This window comes from Mesocricetus auratus, unplaced genomic scaffold (assembly GCF_017639785.1).
Source record: "Mesocricetus auratus isolate SY011 unplaced genomic scaffold, BCM_Maur_2.0 Super-Scaffold_15014, whole genome shotgun sequence".
NCBI classification, from domain to species: Eukaryota; Metazoa; Chordata; class Mammalia; order Rodentia; family Cricetidae; genus Mesocricetus; species Mesocricetus auratus.
Window position 1 is genome coordinate 43,859,852 of NW_024429186.1, and position 19,501 is coordinate 43,879,352.

The following is a 19,501-nucleotide window of genomic DNA, read 5'->3' on the forward strand; positions in this document are numbered from 1 at the left end:
TTTTTTTTTTTTTTTTTTTGGTTTTTCGAGACAGGGTTTCTCTGTGGCTTTGGAGGCTGTCCTGGAACTAGCTCTTGTAGACCAAGCTGGCCTCGAACTCACAGAGATCCGCCTGCCTCTGCCTCCCGAGTGCTGGGATTAAAGACGTGCGCCACCAACGCCCGGCAGTAAACATTGTCTTACAGCTGCCTACTCCCAGGCTGATGGGGAAGTGGGTCTCTGCTCAAGGTCTGGTGTCCCCACAATTAAGTGTACCTTAATACACTTAATACAAACCACTTTTATTTTTTTTTGTATTTTGTTATTTGTAAATAAATATGAGCACCCGAGAACATAACAGGAGCACCTGTGACATGTGGCAAGAGCTCATTGTGATAGTCTGCACACCGGTCCTTTGCCTTTGAAAAAAATTGACATAGTCAGGTAGCCACTGATGTTGTCTCCTAAATACCTGAAGAATTTTTGTTCACTTTAAGTTCGTTTTTAATCTTTATCTCGTTTCTCTCCTAAAAGTGGTTGGGTTTTGTTTTTTAATTGGTTGGTGAAATGGTAATTGCAGAGGCATTTACAATTTAGGACAACTAAATGGCAGAGATATTAGCATGCACTTTCTCTTGAAAGACCTGTACAAAGGCTGCTTTTCAATGTATAAGGTCTCAGAATCACTGCATTTTGCAGAGTAGATCCAGAACTAACTCATTAGGATTATAAAGAGATTTCTTTATAAGAAAGGGAAAGAACTTGGCCTAGAATACAACATACTTCTTACTAGGCCCTTTATGGGAGTGACCGATTTCAATTCTCCTAACTTTACCAAGAAAAAATTATCTGTGTATGTATTATATACATGCAATACATGGTGCATATGTATATATATGTATATGTATATATATATATATTGATGTATACTACAGAAGAGGAAGTTAAGAGGAAGAGCTCCTTTGCAAACATGTAGCAACATGATTTTCTAGTTCCAGTATTTGCTGTTGCAAAGTTGGTTGGGCTTTCTTGGGATGCTTTGACCCTTTTCAGATCATTATTTTGCAAACCACAACAAAACCAAGGAGGCTGCCCCCCCCCAAAAAAAACAACCCCTCAAATACAATCACAAAAATGGGATCCTGACAATGGTATCCTCACCATTGTTCTTTGGGGAAGAGAAAGAGGAATACACAAAAATCTCTCATGTTCCCTGTAAAATTGTCACTTTTCCTGGAATTTTACCTTCTGCTGTCTCTTCTCCATTCTTCTCTATCCGCCCAGAAAGACTTCTCCCCTGTTTGCACTAATAAGCCCCGCCCCCTTTCTTTTCTACACACTTACTATAAATCTTACATAATAAGACAAAAACCAGTGTAACATTCATGTTTCCTCCATGTTCATTCTGAGTCTTCAGGCCTCTTATCTCTGGAGCAACCACAGCAGGTGCCTCTGCAGAGAGCATGAGGCAGTGGGGCATTCAGGTTAGGATCAGAGAGTGAAGACTCTGGGGCTTGGGATGAGACTTGATTAGCGTGCGTAAGGTTCAGTTTCTGGCAGTGTAAACCAATCAAACCAAATGGAAAACCCAAGCACCCAGATAGGGGCTAGCCTGGAAACAAAAATGTTAGTTACATCAGACTGGGTGTATGAAGACAGGGAATGATGGGTGATTTTTTAAAACTCTCATTCCAAGACTTTTTAAACATATTGGAGCCAAAAAGGCAATCTCTGGTCTATCCCAATGGATTCAAGTTCAGAGGCCACCTCTGCTCTGTCTAGGGTGTGGACAAGTTGCTTAATCTTTCTCAAGCTTGATGTTCTCATCTGGAACAAAGATTAGCCGGGCGTTGGTGGAGCACGCCTTTAATCACAGCACTTGGGAGGCAGAGGCAGGCGGATCTCTGTGAGTTTGAGGCCAGCCTGGACTACTACCAAGTGAGTTCCAGGACAGCCTCCAAAGCCACAGAGAAACCCTGTCTCGAAAAACCAAAAAAAAAAAAAAAAAAAAAAAAAAAAAAAGATTAACCCCTGGACACAGATCAGATTCTGCATGCAATGTACCTACCATATCTGCCTGACATAAGAGCAAGGAAATAGATTTTTTTTGAAATAGATTTGTTTTAAGCTTGTATGTCAATGTGATTTTTTTTTGAGACAGGATTTCTTGGTGTAACAGTCCTGGCTGTCCTGGAACTCAATTTGTAGACCAAGCTGGCATCCAACTCACAGTGATCTCCCTGTCACTACCTTCCAAATGCTGGGGTTAAAGGCATGCACCACCACTGCCCAGCAATGTGATGTTTTTAATATCAGCAATAGCATTGTAAAGACATGAAGACCTTCTATTTGTAGTTATACTGGAGTTGCCAGGTATAGGACTAAAATCATTCTTTCCAAGACTTCTTAAATATCCGATACTTTATAGTTTCACGAAGGCCCATGGAGAGCTCTGTAGACTTCTACATCCCCATCTGTTACTGTCCCCTTTTGTGTGCACTTTTCCTTTGTGACATCTGCATCAAAGGTCACCACTGAGTTTTGAATCTCAACTCCAGACTGTATTTTGTAGAATGATCCACAAGAAGGTCCAGGTCCCCATTTCTGCTTTCAATGTGGCCATATTCTTAATTTCATGTCAAAGAACTTGAGTCACCATGCAATCTACTCCACTACTAGGACGTCCTTGGTTATAGCACACATAGTTCTAGATGTTGCAGGCCATTCAGTAAGGGAGGTGGTTTTCACGTTTACTTGGGCCAAGACCAATGCAAAAGGCGATGATATCATAAACGATACAGGCAGAGTCGGCCGGAGTGGGTGGGGCCAGCAAGGGAGCAAAGGACAGGTGACTTGGCATGGGTCGTCAGAATGACACAGTCAGAAGAGGAGGCTGGCAGCTGAGCTGGCCTGAATGATAGAAGAAAGCTGTCAAGTGATGTCTGGGTGGACGATCCAACAAGGTCAAAGGCCCGAGAGTGAGAATGAATTTGGCATGTCCAGGAATAGATGCCCCTCTGGGATGTCTGGGGCACACTGATGGGGGAGCATGTGGTGTATAGATAGGGCATAGAGGCAGGAATTCAACTTTCCCATAGGAAACCACTTGAAGGGGTTTTTTGTTTGTTTGGTTGGTTTTTGGGTTTTGGGTTTTTTGTTTTTGTTTTGAGGGATGGCATGATCTGATTTCTGTTTTGCTTTCCTGTACCATAGGAAATAGATTTTTAAGAAAACAGAGAAAGAATCCTTTCATGTCACTTCTATTTGTCATTAAAGAGAAAGTGAAATTAGTTTCCAATGGAAGTTATCCCACTTTGGTAGAAAGCCTGTAAGCCTTTTGAAAGCTCTGTTTTACTGGAGCTCATGATTCTATTTTCTGGAAACTATATTTGGATACTTCTGCCAATGACTCATCAAGTAACCTTTCTTAGGAAATTTAGCAAGGATGAGTACCTCCTAGGAAAGGCTAGGTTTAATCTAGGGAAGGCAGAGGCACACTCGAGGGGTTCATTTCATAGTCCCCAACAATCCCATTGTCTCGCAATATAAATCTGAAGGTTGAAGAAAAATAGTTTGCTGGTTAATTTCTATCTTGTGCTCTCCAGTGAGGACAATAATTAAAATGTCCTCACACAGGGCAGGTGATTATATTAGGACATATAAAAGCCTTAGCCCATGGGAAGCAAGTTGCCTTGGTGTGTGTTGGTGAAATGGGATAAAGCCAAAACCTGAAGTGAAGACCTCAGTGACACCAGTGACAGGTGGCATTTCTTCTACCATTTGGGACAGCTCCTTCTCAGGAGCCGATGCAAGAAACAGCTTTGCCTCATGTGCCCTGTTTTCTTCCAGTTGTTAGGGTTTCTGTGTCTGATTTAATGATCAATGTTGCAAATCTTCCGAGCCAGCCTAAAGCTGTTGTGGGATAATCTTTTTGTACACTGTGAAGATGTGTCTTTGCCAAGGCACCTTCTGATTGGTTTAGTAAAAGAGCTGACTGGCCAATAGCAAAACAAAAGACCCTCCCCGACCTCCATTTAAAAAAGTAAGCCTAGACTAGGTCTTTGGAAAAGGCCTATGGTTAGTTTTATGTTTATATCGTTATTCACAAAAATCAGCCAAGAAGTGTTTAGCAAACAGAACCAGTGCAGTATCACTGTTACATAGAATCCTAATTTAAGGTCAGCCATCACGTCAGAGTCACTAACAAGAACTTGCCACTAGAAAAAGCCCCAATAAAACACCTACTATGTGCCAAACACCATTAACTAGGAAAGGAGATGTAAACAATACATTGCAGTGTTCCTGCTATTCAGACTCATGTCTCTTCAGTGCTATTGCTGATACTTTTTCCGTTCAAATCTATCTTATGACAATTCCAAATTCCTGAATATTTAATAAAATATATGCATCTGAACTTTAAAGAAACTGCTTGTATATTGCCTGGGAGGGCAGCAAACGAACTGACCTTTGTCCAAGTAGGCAAGACACACAAAACTCTTTTGTGTTGTCAATCACAACAAAGCTTGGAAAGGCTGGAGGGAACAATGTGAGCACTTGAAACACGCCATGCCGAAAGAAAAGGCTTGGCTTGATATAGAACACCAGTGATTTATACAGTCTGATGAGTCATGCGTGTCATATCTGGATTATGTACCCACGAAGACTGGATGAGGGCGGCCAGACTGTTGAGAGTGTTGTCACTAAAATCATCATTACATGTCAGGGCCTCCTGAACTGAACAGCAAAAACTGAAATCCAAGCAACACACTGACAAGCAGGCAACCTGTAATATGTCTGCTACCTTACACTTAAGAGTATCAAAGACAATGTTATTTAAAAGATGCTTAAAAGCCATAAGAGGCTGGAGCGATGGCTTGATGGGCAAAGGGCAAAGGAGCTTGCTGACGAATCTGGAGAGCTGAGTTTGATGCCAGGAATCCACATGATGGAAGAAGAAACCAACACCTACCAACACCCATAGTTTTCCTTTGATCTCCAAAAATGTTCTCCCCCCATTGCTCAGACATAAAAGTAGCAAATAAAAATAAAATCCATGATATGTTCCTTGCAATGTTAGATCCTTTTGTGTATTTAATGTGGTTTTGAAGACTATGAAATGGGCCCTCAATGGAATGTTCTAGAGGATGTAAGCCACGGCCCCTCACATCTGGAAAGAATTAGGTTAAACACCATGTACACAATGAAAATATAGTGTCAAGCCCCAGTAAAATGGCAAGAGATGTAAACAATACCTACCATATAGTGACCACTTCCTGTTTTCTAGAACTTAGAATCTTTATTTATGCACCATTTACTTAATTGTGTCTACATCCATTCCAAGCAGGCGCTGTTACCTGTGCTTTATAGATGAGAAACAGAAGCCACTTGTTCACTCTGTAAAGCAAGTGAGTAAACATTTAAGTGAATAGAGAGAGATTTAAAGTTAACTTTGGGCCGGGCATTGGTGGCGCACGCCTTTAATCCCAGAACTTGGGAGGCCAAGGCAGGCGGATCTCTGTGAATTCAAGGCCAGCCTGGTCTACAGAGCTAGTTCCAGGACAGCCTCCAAAACAATGCAGAGAAACCCTGTCTCGGAAAAAAAAAAAGTTAACCTTGACTTTTAAAAAAGATAACAAGCCAGGTGATGGTGGTGCTTACCTTTAACCCCATCACTCAGGGAGGCAGAGGCAGGTGGATCTCTGTGAGTTCAAGAGCAGCCTGGTCTACAGAGTGAGTTCCAGGACAGCCAGAGGTACACAGAGAAACCCTGTCTCGGAAAAAAAAAAAAAAGATGCCAGACCAATGATTCTGAACCTTCCTAACCCTGTGACCTTTAATACAGGTCCTTTTGTTGTGGTAAAATTATTTTCGTTGCTACTTCATAACTGTAATTTTCTTTTTCTTTCTTTCTTTCTTTTTTTTTTTTTTTGGTTTTTCGAGACAGGGTTTCTCTGTGGCTTTGGAGGCTGTCCTGGCACTCGCTTGGTAGTCCAGGCTGGTCTCGAACTCACAGAGATCCGCCTGCCTCTGCCTCCCGAGTGCTGGGATTAAAGGTGTGTGCCACCAACGCCCGGCTATACCTGTAATTTTCTACTATTATGAATTATAGTGTAAATATTTTTGGAGGCAAATGTAGAGTGTAGCCTTCCCACCAGCCTGGTTCCAGAGCCGCATCAGTCCCAAATGAACACACAGGAAGCTATATTAATTATGAAGCTGTTGGCCGTTTCCTTGTTTCTTACTGGCTAGCTCTGTCTTAAGTATTTAACTCATAATTGTTAATACAATAGGAGAAATATACACATCACAAAACTGACCATGAATTTGTATCAATAAATGAAAACCATACCAATACCAAGTATTCATTTCCATACCATAATTCCCATTTCACCATTAAAAAGAGATTGGTTATGATCATTAACCAATTATAAGCAACCCCATTCAAATGAAAACAAAGATTTATAAACAATATGGGAATTTGGACGTCGTTCATTCCAAACTGCTTCCTGCTGGAAGGGGGCACTGTTCATACCATGGGGATCATGACAAATCACAGAAACCTGTATAAGTCCTTATTTTGGGGGTCTGTAAGGCTGCATCATCTTAGCTGTCTTAATTGTTGAAACACCTGGCCCACTGCTTCCGGAGGTCTTGGTTCATCAAACCACAGAAGCCTGGAAGGAATCCACAGCTTTCCATTTTCTGTGGAAACACAAATAAAATATATTTTCCAAAGTAACATATCCTTATACTTAAAATTTGAAGTCAAGGCATTTTTAAAAGATGTAAGTTGAATTAATTTAGCAGCATTTATAATGAAGTGTACTTTAGCAGTTGTTCCTTTAGCAATCAAAAAACTGAAAAACACAATAGTATACAGTATCCAGACTCTAGCTCACTGTCTCAGTCTATGCTGACATCCAGCAAAAGCTGCCGGCTTGGAGATGTGGCCACTGCCACTTCCAGCTGTGCGTACACACCTTTCAATTGTTAGCAGATCCTCTTAAAAGAACCTTGCTGTTTTGTTTTATTGTTTTTTCTTTTTTGCTTATGTTTATGCTGAGTCAGGAAGACTCCCTTAATCGAGCCACGTGAGTCTCTGCTTGTCTCTAGCAAAACAGAGCCCACCTGAGAAAAATGCTGCTACCAAGAAGCTGTGCTTCTCTCCGTTCATTTGTTTCTAAAATCCTTTTAAGTTCTTGTCATTCTACGTGGAAATTCAATCCCACATACTGACATCATATGTAGAGTGCAGCCTTCCTGCCAGCCTGGTTCCAGAGCCGCATCAGTCCCAAATGAACACACAGGAGGCTATATTAATTATGAAGCTGTTGGCCATTTGCTTGTTTCTTACTGGCTAGCTCTGACTTAAGTATTTAACCCATAATTGTTAATCTAAGTATTTCTCTTACTGGAGAAAAGGATCTGGACCTCTTATTCCTATGGTGGCTACATGATGACTCCCAGAATCCTCCTCAACTTCTAGTCCCATCTATCTTGCTTCCCTATTGGCCAATAGTGCTTTATTGACAGATACACAGGACTTCCCCATCAGGCAAAGGTTTGCTGAAAGGGGTCATGCCCCACAGGTTGAGAACCACTGTGTTAGACCATTAATGAGTACAACAGAGTTTTATTTTTGACCTTAGATTGTGGTCTTGGTCTTCCATCTTAGATTTTTGGCCACTGTGTATGAGGTAAAAATTCATTTCATCCTTTTGAATTTAAAGTTTCCACAAATGTGAATTAAAAATGTTTGGTCAGACTGGGTATTGGTGGCTCACACCTTTAATCCCAGCGCTCAGGAGGCAGAGGCAGGCAGATGTCTGTGAGTTCGAGGCCAGCCTGGTCTACAGAGTGAGTTCCAGGACAGCCTCCAAAACAATACAGAGAAACCCTGTCTTGAAAAAAAATGTTTGATGAGGTTTGACCATTCAGCTCTAACAAGGAAAAACACCCCCACATTCATGAACATCTATTTCCTTAGTGTGCTGGTCATAGTATTGCACACAGCCTTCAGGAGAATCTACCTTTCTTTTCTCAGTAAATTCCTTGCTGTGTGTCCAAAATCTGATGTAGGGCTAGGCTCCTAACCCAAGTGGACCAGACAGAGTAAGCCACCACAATTTTTCAGGGATTCCCAAAGAAAGCATCCTAGTGTCCCAGCATTGCTGGCAGTGAGAGGAGAGGAGGCTGTGTATTCAGATACTTGAGGCAAGAAAGCCCTGGTTTTGCCAGCCCAATTGTGTTGTCGTAGGAGACAGCAGGTGCACTCTTGGAGGATGGGTAATCTGTATGAAGAAGAGAATTTGTAGTATAGGAGCTATGTCTGGAATCCGTACTAGGAATCACCCCTTTACTTGTTTGCAAGCAAAGGGTGATGAGTCAGTTTTGCATCAGAAAGGACAAGCACCGAGATTCGGTTGTCAAAGGTTTTGAAAGTCCCCAGGACTTCAGACTTGATGTTGTAAAGTCGGGTTCCTATAGCCATACCTATGTTGAAGATTCTACCTGGCTGATTAATGGCGAGAGCTTCTGGATGTAGAGAATTGGAATGCAATATATCTAGAGCCAAATTCTCCGGGGCTGTGTTTGCCCTTAATAGCCATTCGTTGCCTACTCTGTATCTGACCTCACGCAATTTCAACTATGAAGTAGAACATTTGGACTCTATTACCTTTGCAGCATAGTCGCTTCCACTAACGCAAATATTACCAGCAAATTTCTGAAACCTAATAGCAGAATTTCTCTATTTTCCTATTACCCACCTTTCTTTAATATATATAATAAATTATATCTTATTTTATGTGTATGAGAAAAGAAAAGAAAAAGAAAGAGGAGGGGCAGTGGGTACTGTAAAGATTCAGGCATTATGCTGATCCGGCCCCCTGACAATGGGCAGGATACCCACGCTTCTGGTGGGCCCCGCCAAAGTATGCCACTAAGCAAACACCGGCACATGCAATAGAGTTAGTGCTAGAGGTTTATTGGGGGAGGGGGATGGGATAGCGGAAGAGTGAAAGGCCTTGTGGGAGTGGGGACTTGAGACAGACAGGCAGGTAAGAGGAAGAAGAGAAGTAAGGAAGGAAAGGATCAAAGAGTAAAGGCAAGAGAGGTGAAGAGGCAGAGGGAGGGCTGTTCCTGGCGGGCACTTTTAAAGGGTACGCTTACCACACAGCTGACCCTGGAAAGGCACCTGGTGACAGGCGATGACGTAATTGTTTTCGGGGTAGAGGCGGGTCGTCCAGGTGGCAAAAACTTAACACGTACAGCAAGAACTTTGCTGAACAAGCCATTTCTCCAGTCTCCTTGATTAATGACTTTCTTTTGTTCTATGACTGTGAAAGTTCAGGTAACTGCTTCTGCAATGGAGTGTACTATTCTGGGCAACCAGGATGCATTTCCTGGGCCATTTGGCTCAGGATAAGCTACCTCTGAATCACTCCATTTAGAGTCACTGTGGTGCCAGTGTGGGCCCTGAGGACCACCCACTCTGTTAGAGGAGTCACACAGACTGCCAGATGTCAGTAAAGGCCATCCACATGGCCTTTACAGGTGAACAATGGTGGGGTCTTGAAGGACCTGGACCTCCCTTTTGTTTCAATTGAAGGTTTTTATGAGTAAGGGTTGGGGCTTAATGCCGATATTTTAATACAGGCTTAAGCATAAGGGCTAAGAGGTGCTCAGAAGAAATGGGAGCACATTCCTTAAAGAAAAGTCACCCTACCGGGCAGTGGTGACACATGCCTTTAACCCCAGCACTCTGAATGCAGAGGCAAGTGGATCTCTGTGAGTTTGAGGCCAGCCTGGGCTACAAATCGAGTTCTAGGACAGACTCCAAAGTTACAGAGAAACCCTGTTTCGAAGAACGAAAAAAAAGTCATCCCATTTGTTTATTCCAAGATAGTTGTTTGATATCCTTTCATTCGGATTCAGAAATTCCATTCAGAGGATTTGATCAATAGCATTTGGCTTTTCCTCCCACCACCCCTTTGATGGCTAGTCCTGCATTTTTTCCCTTATCCTCTGCTATCTATTGGAGATAAAAGTTAGAGTCTGAACACCTGGTCATAAGACACCAAAGAGAGACACTTGTCCCTCCAACCTGACAGGTTAGAGACTTCAGGAGGTCTACCAAAGATGGGCAATGGTCTCAAGACCATGTATTTCATCCTTGGATTGGGTTAGTCAGGAAGACATACGGAAGGGACAATCCCTCAAGTACGGTAAACGTGAAGGATAGACCTTGGTGCAGTAGGGGAGAACTGATCTCAGGGTAAGACCCAAGAGAACTACTCCCCCAAACAGCACGTGATCTGATCCAAAACACAGATCCTTGAAGCTGACACAGAATGTTGAAATTTTCAGGAAAAGAAAGAAAGAAAAACAAACAAACGATAAAAACTCCCCTAAAATGGGAAACTGGAACTGAGAGAAAGAAAACTTTGGAGAAATCCCTCTTTGGGTACCCAGTCTATTTTACATTGAAAAGTTACAATAACTCTGCATCCAAGTCTTAGAAAATGAAGCAAATCCAATATTCTCGAGCAAGCCCCGCCCCCATACACAACTAATTAGAAGTACTAGGCAATTGGACCAAAGATCTAAATGGGCAGACCACTTTAAGTAGAATCTTCAAACTCCCTCAAATAGAAATTGAATGAAATAAATGGAGGCAGACATGACTGCTCCTAAGTATGGAGAAAATTTTTATTGTGGATATAAGGGAGGAAGCAGACAGAGAGAAGAGTCCAGGCTGAACACGGCTGGCAGACTAAACCGTACCAGGAAAAGAGGGTGGGAACTGAGAGCCAGAGAGGAGGCGCTGACCAAGAGAGGTGGCCCAGGCCAATGGCCTCTGGAGTGACTCCGACAAAATGGCGGGATTCCACAGGAATCAGGCTGGGGAAAGGGAAGCAAGCTTCCTGGGGGTGAGAGGTTTAAGGTCTGGACCCATGAGAAGTGCTGGGAAGGGCCCAAGGTACTGAGTGATGCTGGGAGAGCTGGCCACATACATTTTGATATGCTAGTAGGAACCTGAGTTAGCCATTTGTCCCAGGTTTCTGAGAACTAACAGGAATGATGTGATTGTGATTCACAAAAATCAGTCAGAGTTTGGAAACTATCAAAATAGAAAGAAAAAAAAAAGACATAAACATAGGCTAATAATTAAAACTTTTAGAGGCTGAATCAGAACTAAAGGTAAACACTGGGGAGTCTGACTTCTCTCAAATTCCATTCTCCTATGTCCTCTGACCTTGCCATCTTCTCCTTTCTGGTCCATTCTCTCTACTCCCTTCTCCAGGAATCCATAAGTGGAAACAAATTCTGCATCAGAGGAAAACAGCCCGTGAAAATAGAGCCTAGAGGGAAAAGTGATCTGATACCATCTGTATTCTCTGACAAAAACTGGGCTAAAAATGTGATTATGAGGGTTCCTGAGTCATCAGGACCTGCTTGGATCTGCTAAAGAATTCTTCCCCAGCACACCACTGACTTACAAAACAGAGCTGCCTCACTTCTGTAAGACGCTTCCATTTGTAACGGCTTCTCTAAGCTCTTAAAACAGGAACTCACATTTGACCTTTCACTGAGTTCTTCTTAGACCACGAAGATGTAGAAATACGAGAGACATTTTTTTTCCTCACCAAAGGTAGCTAGCCTGGCAAGGATTCGTATTTCTGTTCCCTTCCCCTTGCAACATTAGCCAATCACATCAGATTGTAAAGCTGAGTTTCCTCCAGTGGGATAAGATGCAGCCATCATCTACGTTAGGGATAAGAGAAGAAAGCCATATTCCACCCCCTCAATCCCCCATCCTCATCCTGAGTCTGCTTGCTAATCTGATTTGAGTTCTGCAGCATACTTTTTACAATAAGAAATGCCATGCCGCAGGGCCGTGGTGGCGCACGCCTTTAATCCCAGCACTCGGGAGGCAGAGGCAGGCGGATCTCTGTGAGTTCGAGACCAGCATGGTCTACAGAGCTAGTTCCAGGATAGTCTCCAAAGCCACAGAGAAACCCTGTCTCGAAAAACCAAAAAGAAAAAAAAAAAAAAGAAAAGAAATGCCATGCCAAGCTACTTCCCCTTTGCTTGGGTATGATTTTATTTTATACAACAGTCTCTGTGTTTCTAACACTACCTTGCTTTGCTTCTGATTGACATAGCTGTGTTGTGCGCTGCCCCCCCCCAGTAAATGTAGTAACTTGCATCTTGAACCTTCACACACATGTGTCTTTACACTTCAGTCTCAGTCACCCCCACTGCCCCTGCTCTCCCCTGTGCCCCAGGTGTTTACCTTTCTGACCCCAGTCAGTCCCCCCTCTGCTTCCTTGTTACTCGTCTCTTATTCCCTATATTCCACCTTCCTTAAGATCTCTTGTTCAGCCGGGCGTTGGTGGCGCTCGCCTTTAATCCCAGCACTCGGGAGGATCTCTATGAGTTCAAGGCCAGCCTGGTCTACAAGAGCGAGTTCCAGGACAGCCTCTAAAGCCACAGGGAAACCCTATCTCAAAAAACCAAAAAAAAAAAAAAAAACCCTCTTTTTCTCCTCTCATGATACTTTCTCTAGTTTCACGGTCTACAAAGACATATAAATACAGACGTATATATAACACATAGGCTCATAAATAGAAACTCCACATATGAGAGAAAGTATGTTGCGTTTGTCTTTTTTCAGTCTGGCTTATTTAGTTTTTAACATAATGGATTCCGCTTTCTGTGCCGATATCGCTCCCGCCAACATGGTGAACGTTCCTAAGACCCGCCGGACGTTTTGCAAGAAATGTGGCAAGCACCAGCCCCATAAAGTGACACAGTACAAGAAGGGCAAGGACTCTTTGTATGCCCAGGGAAAGCGGCGTTATGACAGGAAACAGAGTGGCTATGGTGGGCAGACTAAGCCTATTTTCCGGAAAAAGGCTAAAACTACAAAGAAGATTGTGCTGAGGCTTGAGTGTGTTGAGCCCAACTGCAGATCTAAGAGGATGCTGGCTATTAAGAGACGCAAGCATTTTGAACTGGGAGGTGATAAGAAGAGAAAGGGCCAAGTGATCCAGTTCTAAGCTGATCGTGTTATGAAGACAATAAAATCACAATAAAAGAAAAAAAAAACATAATGGATTCCATCTTCCTGCAAATGTCATATTTAATTTTTCTTTATGATCTATGTAGCTTAGGTTGAGCCTTGAACTTCTGATCTTCCTGCTTCCCCTTCCAAGCATTCTAAATATGTGCCACCACTGCTGGTTTATGTGGTAATAGGAATAAAACCTAGAATTTGGTGCATGTTAGGCAAGTGCTCTGTCAACTGTGCCACATCTTCAACTCTTATCAGTTTTGATATCAACAGCAGAATAGGAATAAATAAATCACAAAATAATTATGGAACCATTTTAATAAACAAGTATTTAAATTTACTTGTAAAATTAGACCCATTGTGTAAATTTTTCTTTTCTTTTCTATTCTTTTTTTTTTTTTTTTGGTTTTTGAGACAGGATTTCTCTGTATTGTTTTGGAAGCTGTCCTGGATGGAACTAGCTCTGTAGACCAGGCTAGCCTCGAACTCACAGAGATCCGCCTGCCTCTGCCTTCTGAGTGCTGGGATTAAAGGCATGCGCCACCAACACCCGGCATTGTGTGAAATTTCCATTGCGCCTACAACCTTCAGTCAATGGTAAAATAGATGGCAAAAAAATGAATAATTAAAATTGATGAAGGTCTTTGACTTCCTTAGCCAAAGACTCTCATTAGCTCTTTCAAATCTAAGAGATATCCCTTTTAGAAAACATCAGTTTTCTCCTTATAAAAATAATTATTAAGCAGACAAGCCACCTATGCTAAAGGGAGGAATCACACACTATTATTACAAGGTATCTTTAAGAGGTAAGTGAGACTTCAGAGTTAATTTGAGTCTCCTTTTTTCCATTTTATTTATCTATTTGTTTGTGCATGTTTCTTAATTTAAGTGAGCCTTCAAAGTATTCCATAGCTCAGTTAGAGTCAACCTAGGGAATGGTGTTGCATTTGTAATCCCAGCATTGGGGAGGTTGAAACAGGAAGCTGCCTGGGACTCTGTGGCCAGCCTGCCTAGCCTATATGGCAAGTACCAGATTCCAGCTAGAGACCCATGCTGCTTTTTAAATGGTTGCTGGAGTATAAACTCAGGTCTTTGTTCTGGTGCAGCCCACACTCTACCCCCACCCCCAGCTCTGTCCCCAGCCTCAGGTTGACTCTTTTTTATCCAATTTATACAGAAACAACCTCAAATAAGAACAGCATTCAGTGTGTCTGTGTATGTGTGTATGAGTGTATGAGTGTGTTATCAAAACTGACCAAATACTAGAACCAAAGGATACATCTCTAGGGGTATAGCTTTGGGACTAAGAATTTCAGGACACAATAAACTAAAAGTCATCATCATAAAAAGACATACATCAAAAACTGTTAAATGTTCACATAGGGCATATAATCTGAGTGTTATTTCAAAAAAGAAAGAATCCATAACATAAGACTCTATCTTAAGGGGCTATGCTTCTTAATTAAATGAAACTTCCTGGTGTCCATAGGGCAGTCAGGATTAAAATTCCTGAACGGCCGGGCAGTGGTGGTGCACACCTTTAATTCCAGCACTCGGGCGGCAGAGGCAGGTGGATCTCTGTGAGTTCGAAGCCAGCCTGGTCTACAAAGCAAGCTCCAGGACATGCTATCACACAGAGAAACCCTGTCTTGAAAAACCAAACAAACAAAAACAAAAAACCTCCTGAATATCCACAGTTGGTATTGGTTATTACATGGTTTGATACCTCCTTTACACTACTGTAATTTAGTCATTACACTATCCCCTCCAACCCACTCAAAAAAAAAAAAGTAAATATATTTTTCAACACTGCCCAAAGAGGAGTCCATAGGGCATGGCTCTTGCTTCTGGTCACAACGAAAGGAAGCTCACACAAGGTCCAGAGTTTCAATGTCCTGCAAATGAAGGGGAAGGGTGCCCTTTCATCAGGAACCCGGTGAGGTGGAACTAACTTTGATTTCTAGAAGGAATCACCTGAAAAAGGCAGAGTGATGGCCTCTACAACATAAATCCATAGACGACCTGGGAGAAGCTGCTGCTATCATCTCTAGCTATGGTTGCCATGGAGAATCCTACTGATGTCATCACCGTCTCCTCCAAGAGCAGTGGCCAGTGAGCTGTGCTGACCTTTGCTGCTGTCACCGGAGCCACTCGCTTTAATTGCTGACTGCTTCATTAACCAGCTCCAAGCATCCTTCAGGGAACAACGTCTTCTGGTGGTGACTGAGCCCAGGGCTGAACACCAGTCCCTCACAAAAGGCATCTTATTTCAACCTGTCGACTATCACTCAGTGTCACATGGGAGCTCACTCACCGGGTCTGATGTGGATGCTGACCTGGGAAGTTCTGTGCACACATGACATCATCTCCTGTGAGCATCCATGGGAGATCCTGGTGGATGTCTACTTCTCCAGAGATGCTGAAGCAATCCGAAGGAAGAGCAAGCCCAGCTGAACAGACTGTGGCCGAGGAATGGACAGATGCTCACCTGAGGTGATGACTGCCTCTGTGATTAACCAGCAGTCACCTCCCAAGGTCCAGAGAGCCCCCTCTAGTCAATGAGGACTGAAATCAGCTCCCATTGCTCAAGCCACTGAATGGGTTGGAAGAACCACAGAGTAGTCACAAGCAAAAGGGAAAAACAAAGAAAAGAGAATTTCTAAAAAGAAAATAAAATTGACTGAGCATAGTAGTGCATACCTTTAATCCCAGGACTCAGGAGACAAAATCAGGTAGATGTATTTCTGTGAGTTCCAAGCTACCCTGAGAAAACTTTAACACTACTCATATTTTTCAAGTGAGAAATAGGTAGATAATATTGTAAAAAGATTCATATTCCATTCCCATTTTTTTCTGATTATAAATAAAAAACAAGATTTGACTCTGACTACAAAAGTTTTAAAATTTTGATCTCTCATGTCTGGCTTCTTGTCTACCCAGGCCATCAATAATATTTGGTACATGGGAAAGGATGACATGATGGTTTGAAAAAAATGTCCGCCCCCCCTCCCCTTGCCGGGCAGTGGTGACACATGGCTGTAGTCCCAGCACTCGGGAGGCAGACGCAGGTTTATCTCTGTGAGTTTGAGGCCAGCCTGGTCTACAGAGAGAGTTCCAGGACAACCTCCAAACAATACAGAGAAACCTGTCTTGGAAAGAGAGAGAGAGAAAGACAGAGAGAGAGAGAGAGAGAGAGAGAGAGAGAGAGAGAGAGAGAGAGAGAGAGAGAGAGAGAGAGAGAGAGAATGAAAGACCACAATGGAGTGGCACTATTAGGAGGTGTGGCCTTGGAGTAGGTTTGGTCTTGTTGGAAAGGAATTATGTCACTTTGGGGTAGGATTTAAGATCTCCTATGCTCAGGATACTGCCCAGTGTCTTAACCGACTTCCTGTTTCCTGCAAGACGTAGGACTCTCACTCAGCTACTTCTCCAGCACCAGCACCATGTCTGCCTGTACACCATCACGCTCCCCACCATGATGGTAACAGACTAAACCTCTGAAATTGTAAGTAAGCCACCTCAATTAATTGTTTTCTTTATAAGACTTGTCATGGTCGCTAGTGGCACAAGCCTTTAATCCTAGCACTCAGGAGACAGAGGCAGGCGGATCTCTGTGAGTTTGAGACCAGCCTGGTCTACAAGAGCTAGTTCCAGGACAGCCTCCAAAGCTACAGAGAAACCCTGTCTCGAATCCCCACCCCCCCAAAAAATTCAAAGGGGCCCAAAGACAACTAGAATTTAAAAAAATATTCCAAATATAGAAAACATAAAATAAAGTATTTCATAGAATATAAATGACTGCAGACTCAGGCGGAAAAAAAAAACAAACAACAGCCTGGCGGTGGTGGCGCACGCCTTTAATCCCAGCACTCGGGAGGCAGAGGCAGGCGAATCTCTGTGAGTTCGAGGCCAGCCTGGTCTACAGAGCGAGTTCCAGGACAGCCTCCAAAGCCACAGAGAAACCCTGTCTCGAAAAAAAAACACACACACACACAAACAAACAAAACACATATAGCCAGTCTGGTTAAAGCACTTAAGGATTACTTGGTTAGTAAAAATACCTTCTCTCTTCTGATACATTATTTCTTTAGGTCATACAGTGTTCTTGATTATTTTAATTGAGGTCTAACACTTATTATATGTCTGTGTCAATGCTATGTCAGAGAGGTAAGAGAAAAGAAAAGAATAAGATCTGGATCATGATGGCTAGTAACGCTAACAAAATTCTAAGAGTTTCTTCCTTAATGGCGTTCACAACTAATTTCCTTTCTCTTAAACTGCATTCCTGCTGACTCAGGCTCATCATTATCAGACTCTACCACTGGACCTTCCTACCATTGTGGGACACAAAGCAGGGTTTGCTCTCTGTACACATAAAACACGGTGTTTGGTTGGCAAAGGAACCTGGGAGTTGATGGCCCCACAAAAATAACCAGACCCTGACTGAATATAGCACAAGGTTGACTAGTTGATTAGAACTTTGTGATTATGGAGAGCTTTGTCAGTTTCTAACTGATACAACTAGCTCCTCCCGACCCACTCCTAACATATAGAATACAGTTTACTTTATTCTTTTTTTCCCCCCCAAGACATGGTTTCTCTGTCCTGGAACTCAATTTGTAGACCAGGCTGGTATTGAACTCACAGAGATCCACCTGTTCTGAGTTTAATCTCCTGAGTTCTGAGATTAAAAGCATGTGTTACCACCACTCAGCTTTTTTTTTTTTTTTTGAGCCAGGGTTTCTCTGTGTAGCCCTGGCTATCCTGGACCTCTGTAGACCATGCTGGCCTCAAACTCAGATATCTGCCTGCCTCTGCCTTCCAAGTTCAGTCATGCTGGCATTAAAGGTGTGTGCCACAACCTCCCCAGGGGACACACTATTCTCAAGAAATGAACTTCAAAATTCTAATAAAGGATTTGGCTGGCTTTCCCATTCCTTAGGGAAAATTGTTGGGATTTCTTGTGTGACTAAGGCACCTTTGTTATTCTTCACGGTCCCTGGTAGTTAATACTACTGATGGGCTCCTAAAAGCTACAACTACATGGAGACTGAACTCTCCAGCAAGACTGGGGATGTTGGCTCCCGTCTGTGACAGCACTTCTCCAGAGGCTGGAACAGGAAGACCATGTGTTCCAGGATAGCTCTCACAGTAAAACTCTGCGTCAGAAATATAAAACAAACAAACAAACAAAAAACCAGAAAGGCCAGCTATGAGACTAATGACTGGGGTTTTCAGTTGAGTTAGATTAGCTCAACATGGTAGAAGGGAAGAAAGCTTCCCACACATGACTGACCATTCCTATACAATGAGTACTTAACAAAGATCTATGGTGAAACTAGCGGTGATGGTTCATGCCTTTAATCCCAAGCACTGGGGTGGGAGAGGCAGGCAGATCTCTGTGAGTTCGAGCCCAGCCTGATCTACAGAGTGAGTTCCAGGACAGTCAGGGCTGTGTAGAGAGACTTTGTCTCAAAAAACAAAAATACAAACCAAGAAACAAAAAATCCAACAAAGAAATAATAAAATGCTTGAAGCAAGAAATTGAGGAAGATGTTAGATGTAGATGAACATATATGTTAGATGAATACATATATTTACATAACTATATAAATTAGATAACTACATATATGCTCATGGATTGACAAAATTAATACCATGAAAAATGGCCTTATGACTGAGAGCAGTCTACAGTGTCAACAAATGCCATCGAATTTCCAATGACATCCCTCACAGACCAGAAAAGCAATCCTAAAACTCATATATATGGAAGCACAAAAAGACCCCAATTAGCTAGAGCAATCCTCAGGAGCAAAAGGAGGCAGGAGACATCATAACACATGAATATAGTGTTCAGTCTCAAAGCCTGGGACAGATGGGAGGTGCCTATTCAACATATCAAAGAGGACCTGGCTGTCAGGTCCTCCCAGCATCCCTCAGTCCCTAACTGTTACAGAGTAGGGATAGCATTCCTGCCCCTTACAGTAAAAGTCTCTACTTAAAGGGCTTGGGTGCCATTCCCCCAGAGGCTCTTCACTATAATCCAGCCATTTTGTTCTCTGTATATCAGGCTGGTTGGTCTACAGGAACTCACAGAGATCCGCCTGCCTCTGCCTCCTGAGTGCTGGGACTAAAGGCGTGCACCATCAAAGCTCAGCAAATCCAGCCATTTAGGCTACCTGGCATTCTTTTACCTTCTGCCCTTCTAGGCAGCTGCACCTGGTTCCTCTCTCCCCCCTCCCCCTTTGTCTCCCCCCCCCTCACGTGGCTCAGGGTCACATTCACTCTGGACTCTCCTAGATGTCTCTGGCTATGCTCTTAGTTACAGTAAGCTTTCTCCTCCTCCACGCCTAGGAGCAGTTATGTCCCTCCTTTCTATTTCTTCTTTCATTCACTTAGCCTATATATAGAATCATAGTCAGCATGGTATTGATAAAACAAACA

General features: G+C 42.8%; 1 protein-coding gene across 1 annotated transcript; it reads left to right on the forward strand.

Moving 5' to 3' along the window:
* Positions 1 to 12,694: 12,694 nt before the first annotated feature.
* LOC101835069 (60S ribosomal protein L36a-like) lies at positions 12,695 to 13,081 on the forward strand. The gene has a single exon (XM_005072773.4). It carries the CDS (start codon positions 12,723 to 12,725, stop codon positions 13,041 to 13,043), a length of 321 nt encoding a protein of 106 aa, XP_005072830.1. The 5' UTR covers positions 12,695 to 12,722; the 3' UTR covers positions 13,044 to 13,081.
* The last annotated feature ends 6,420 nt before the right edge of the window (positions 13,082 to 19,501 follow it).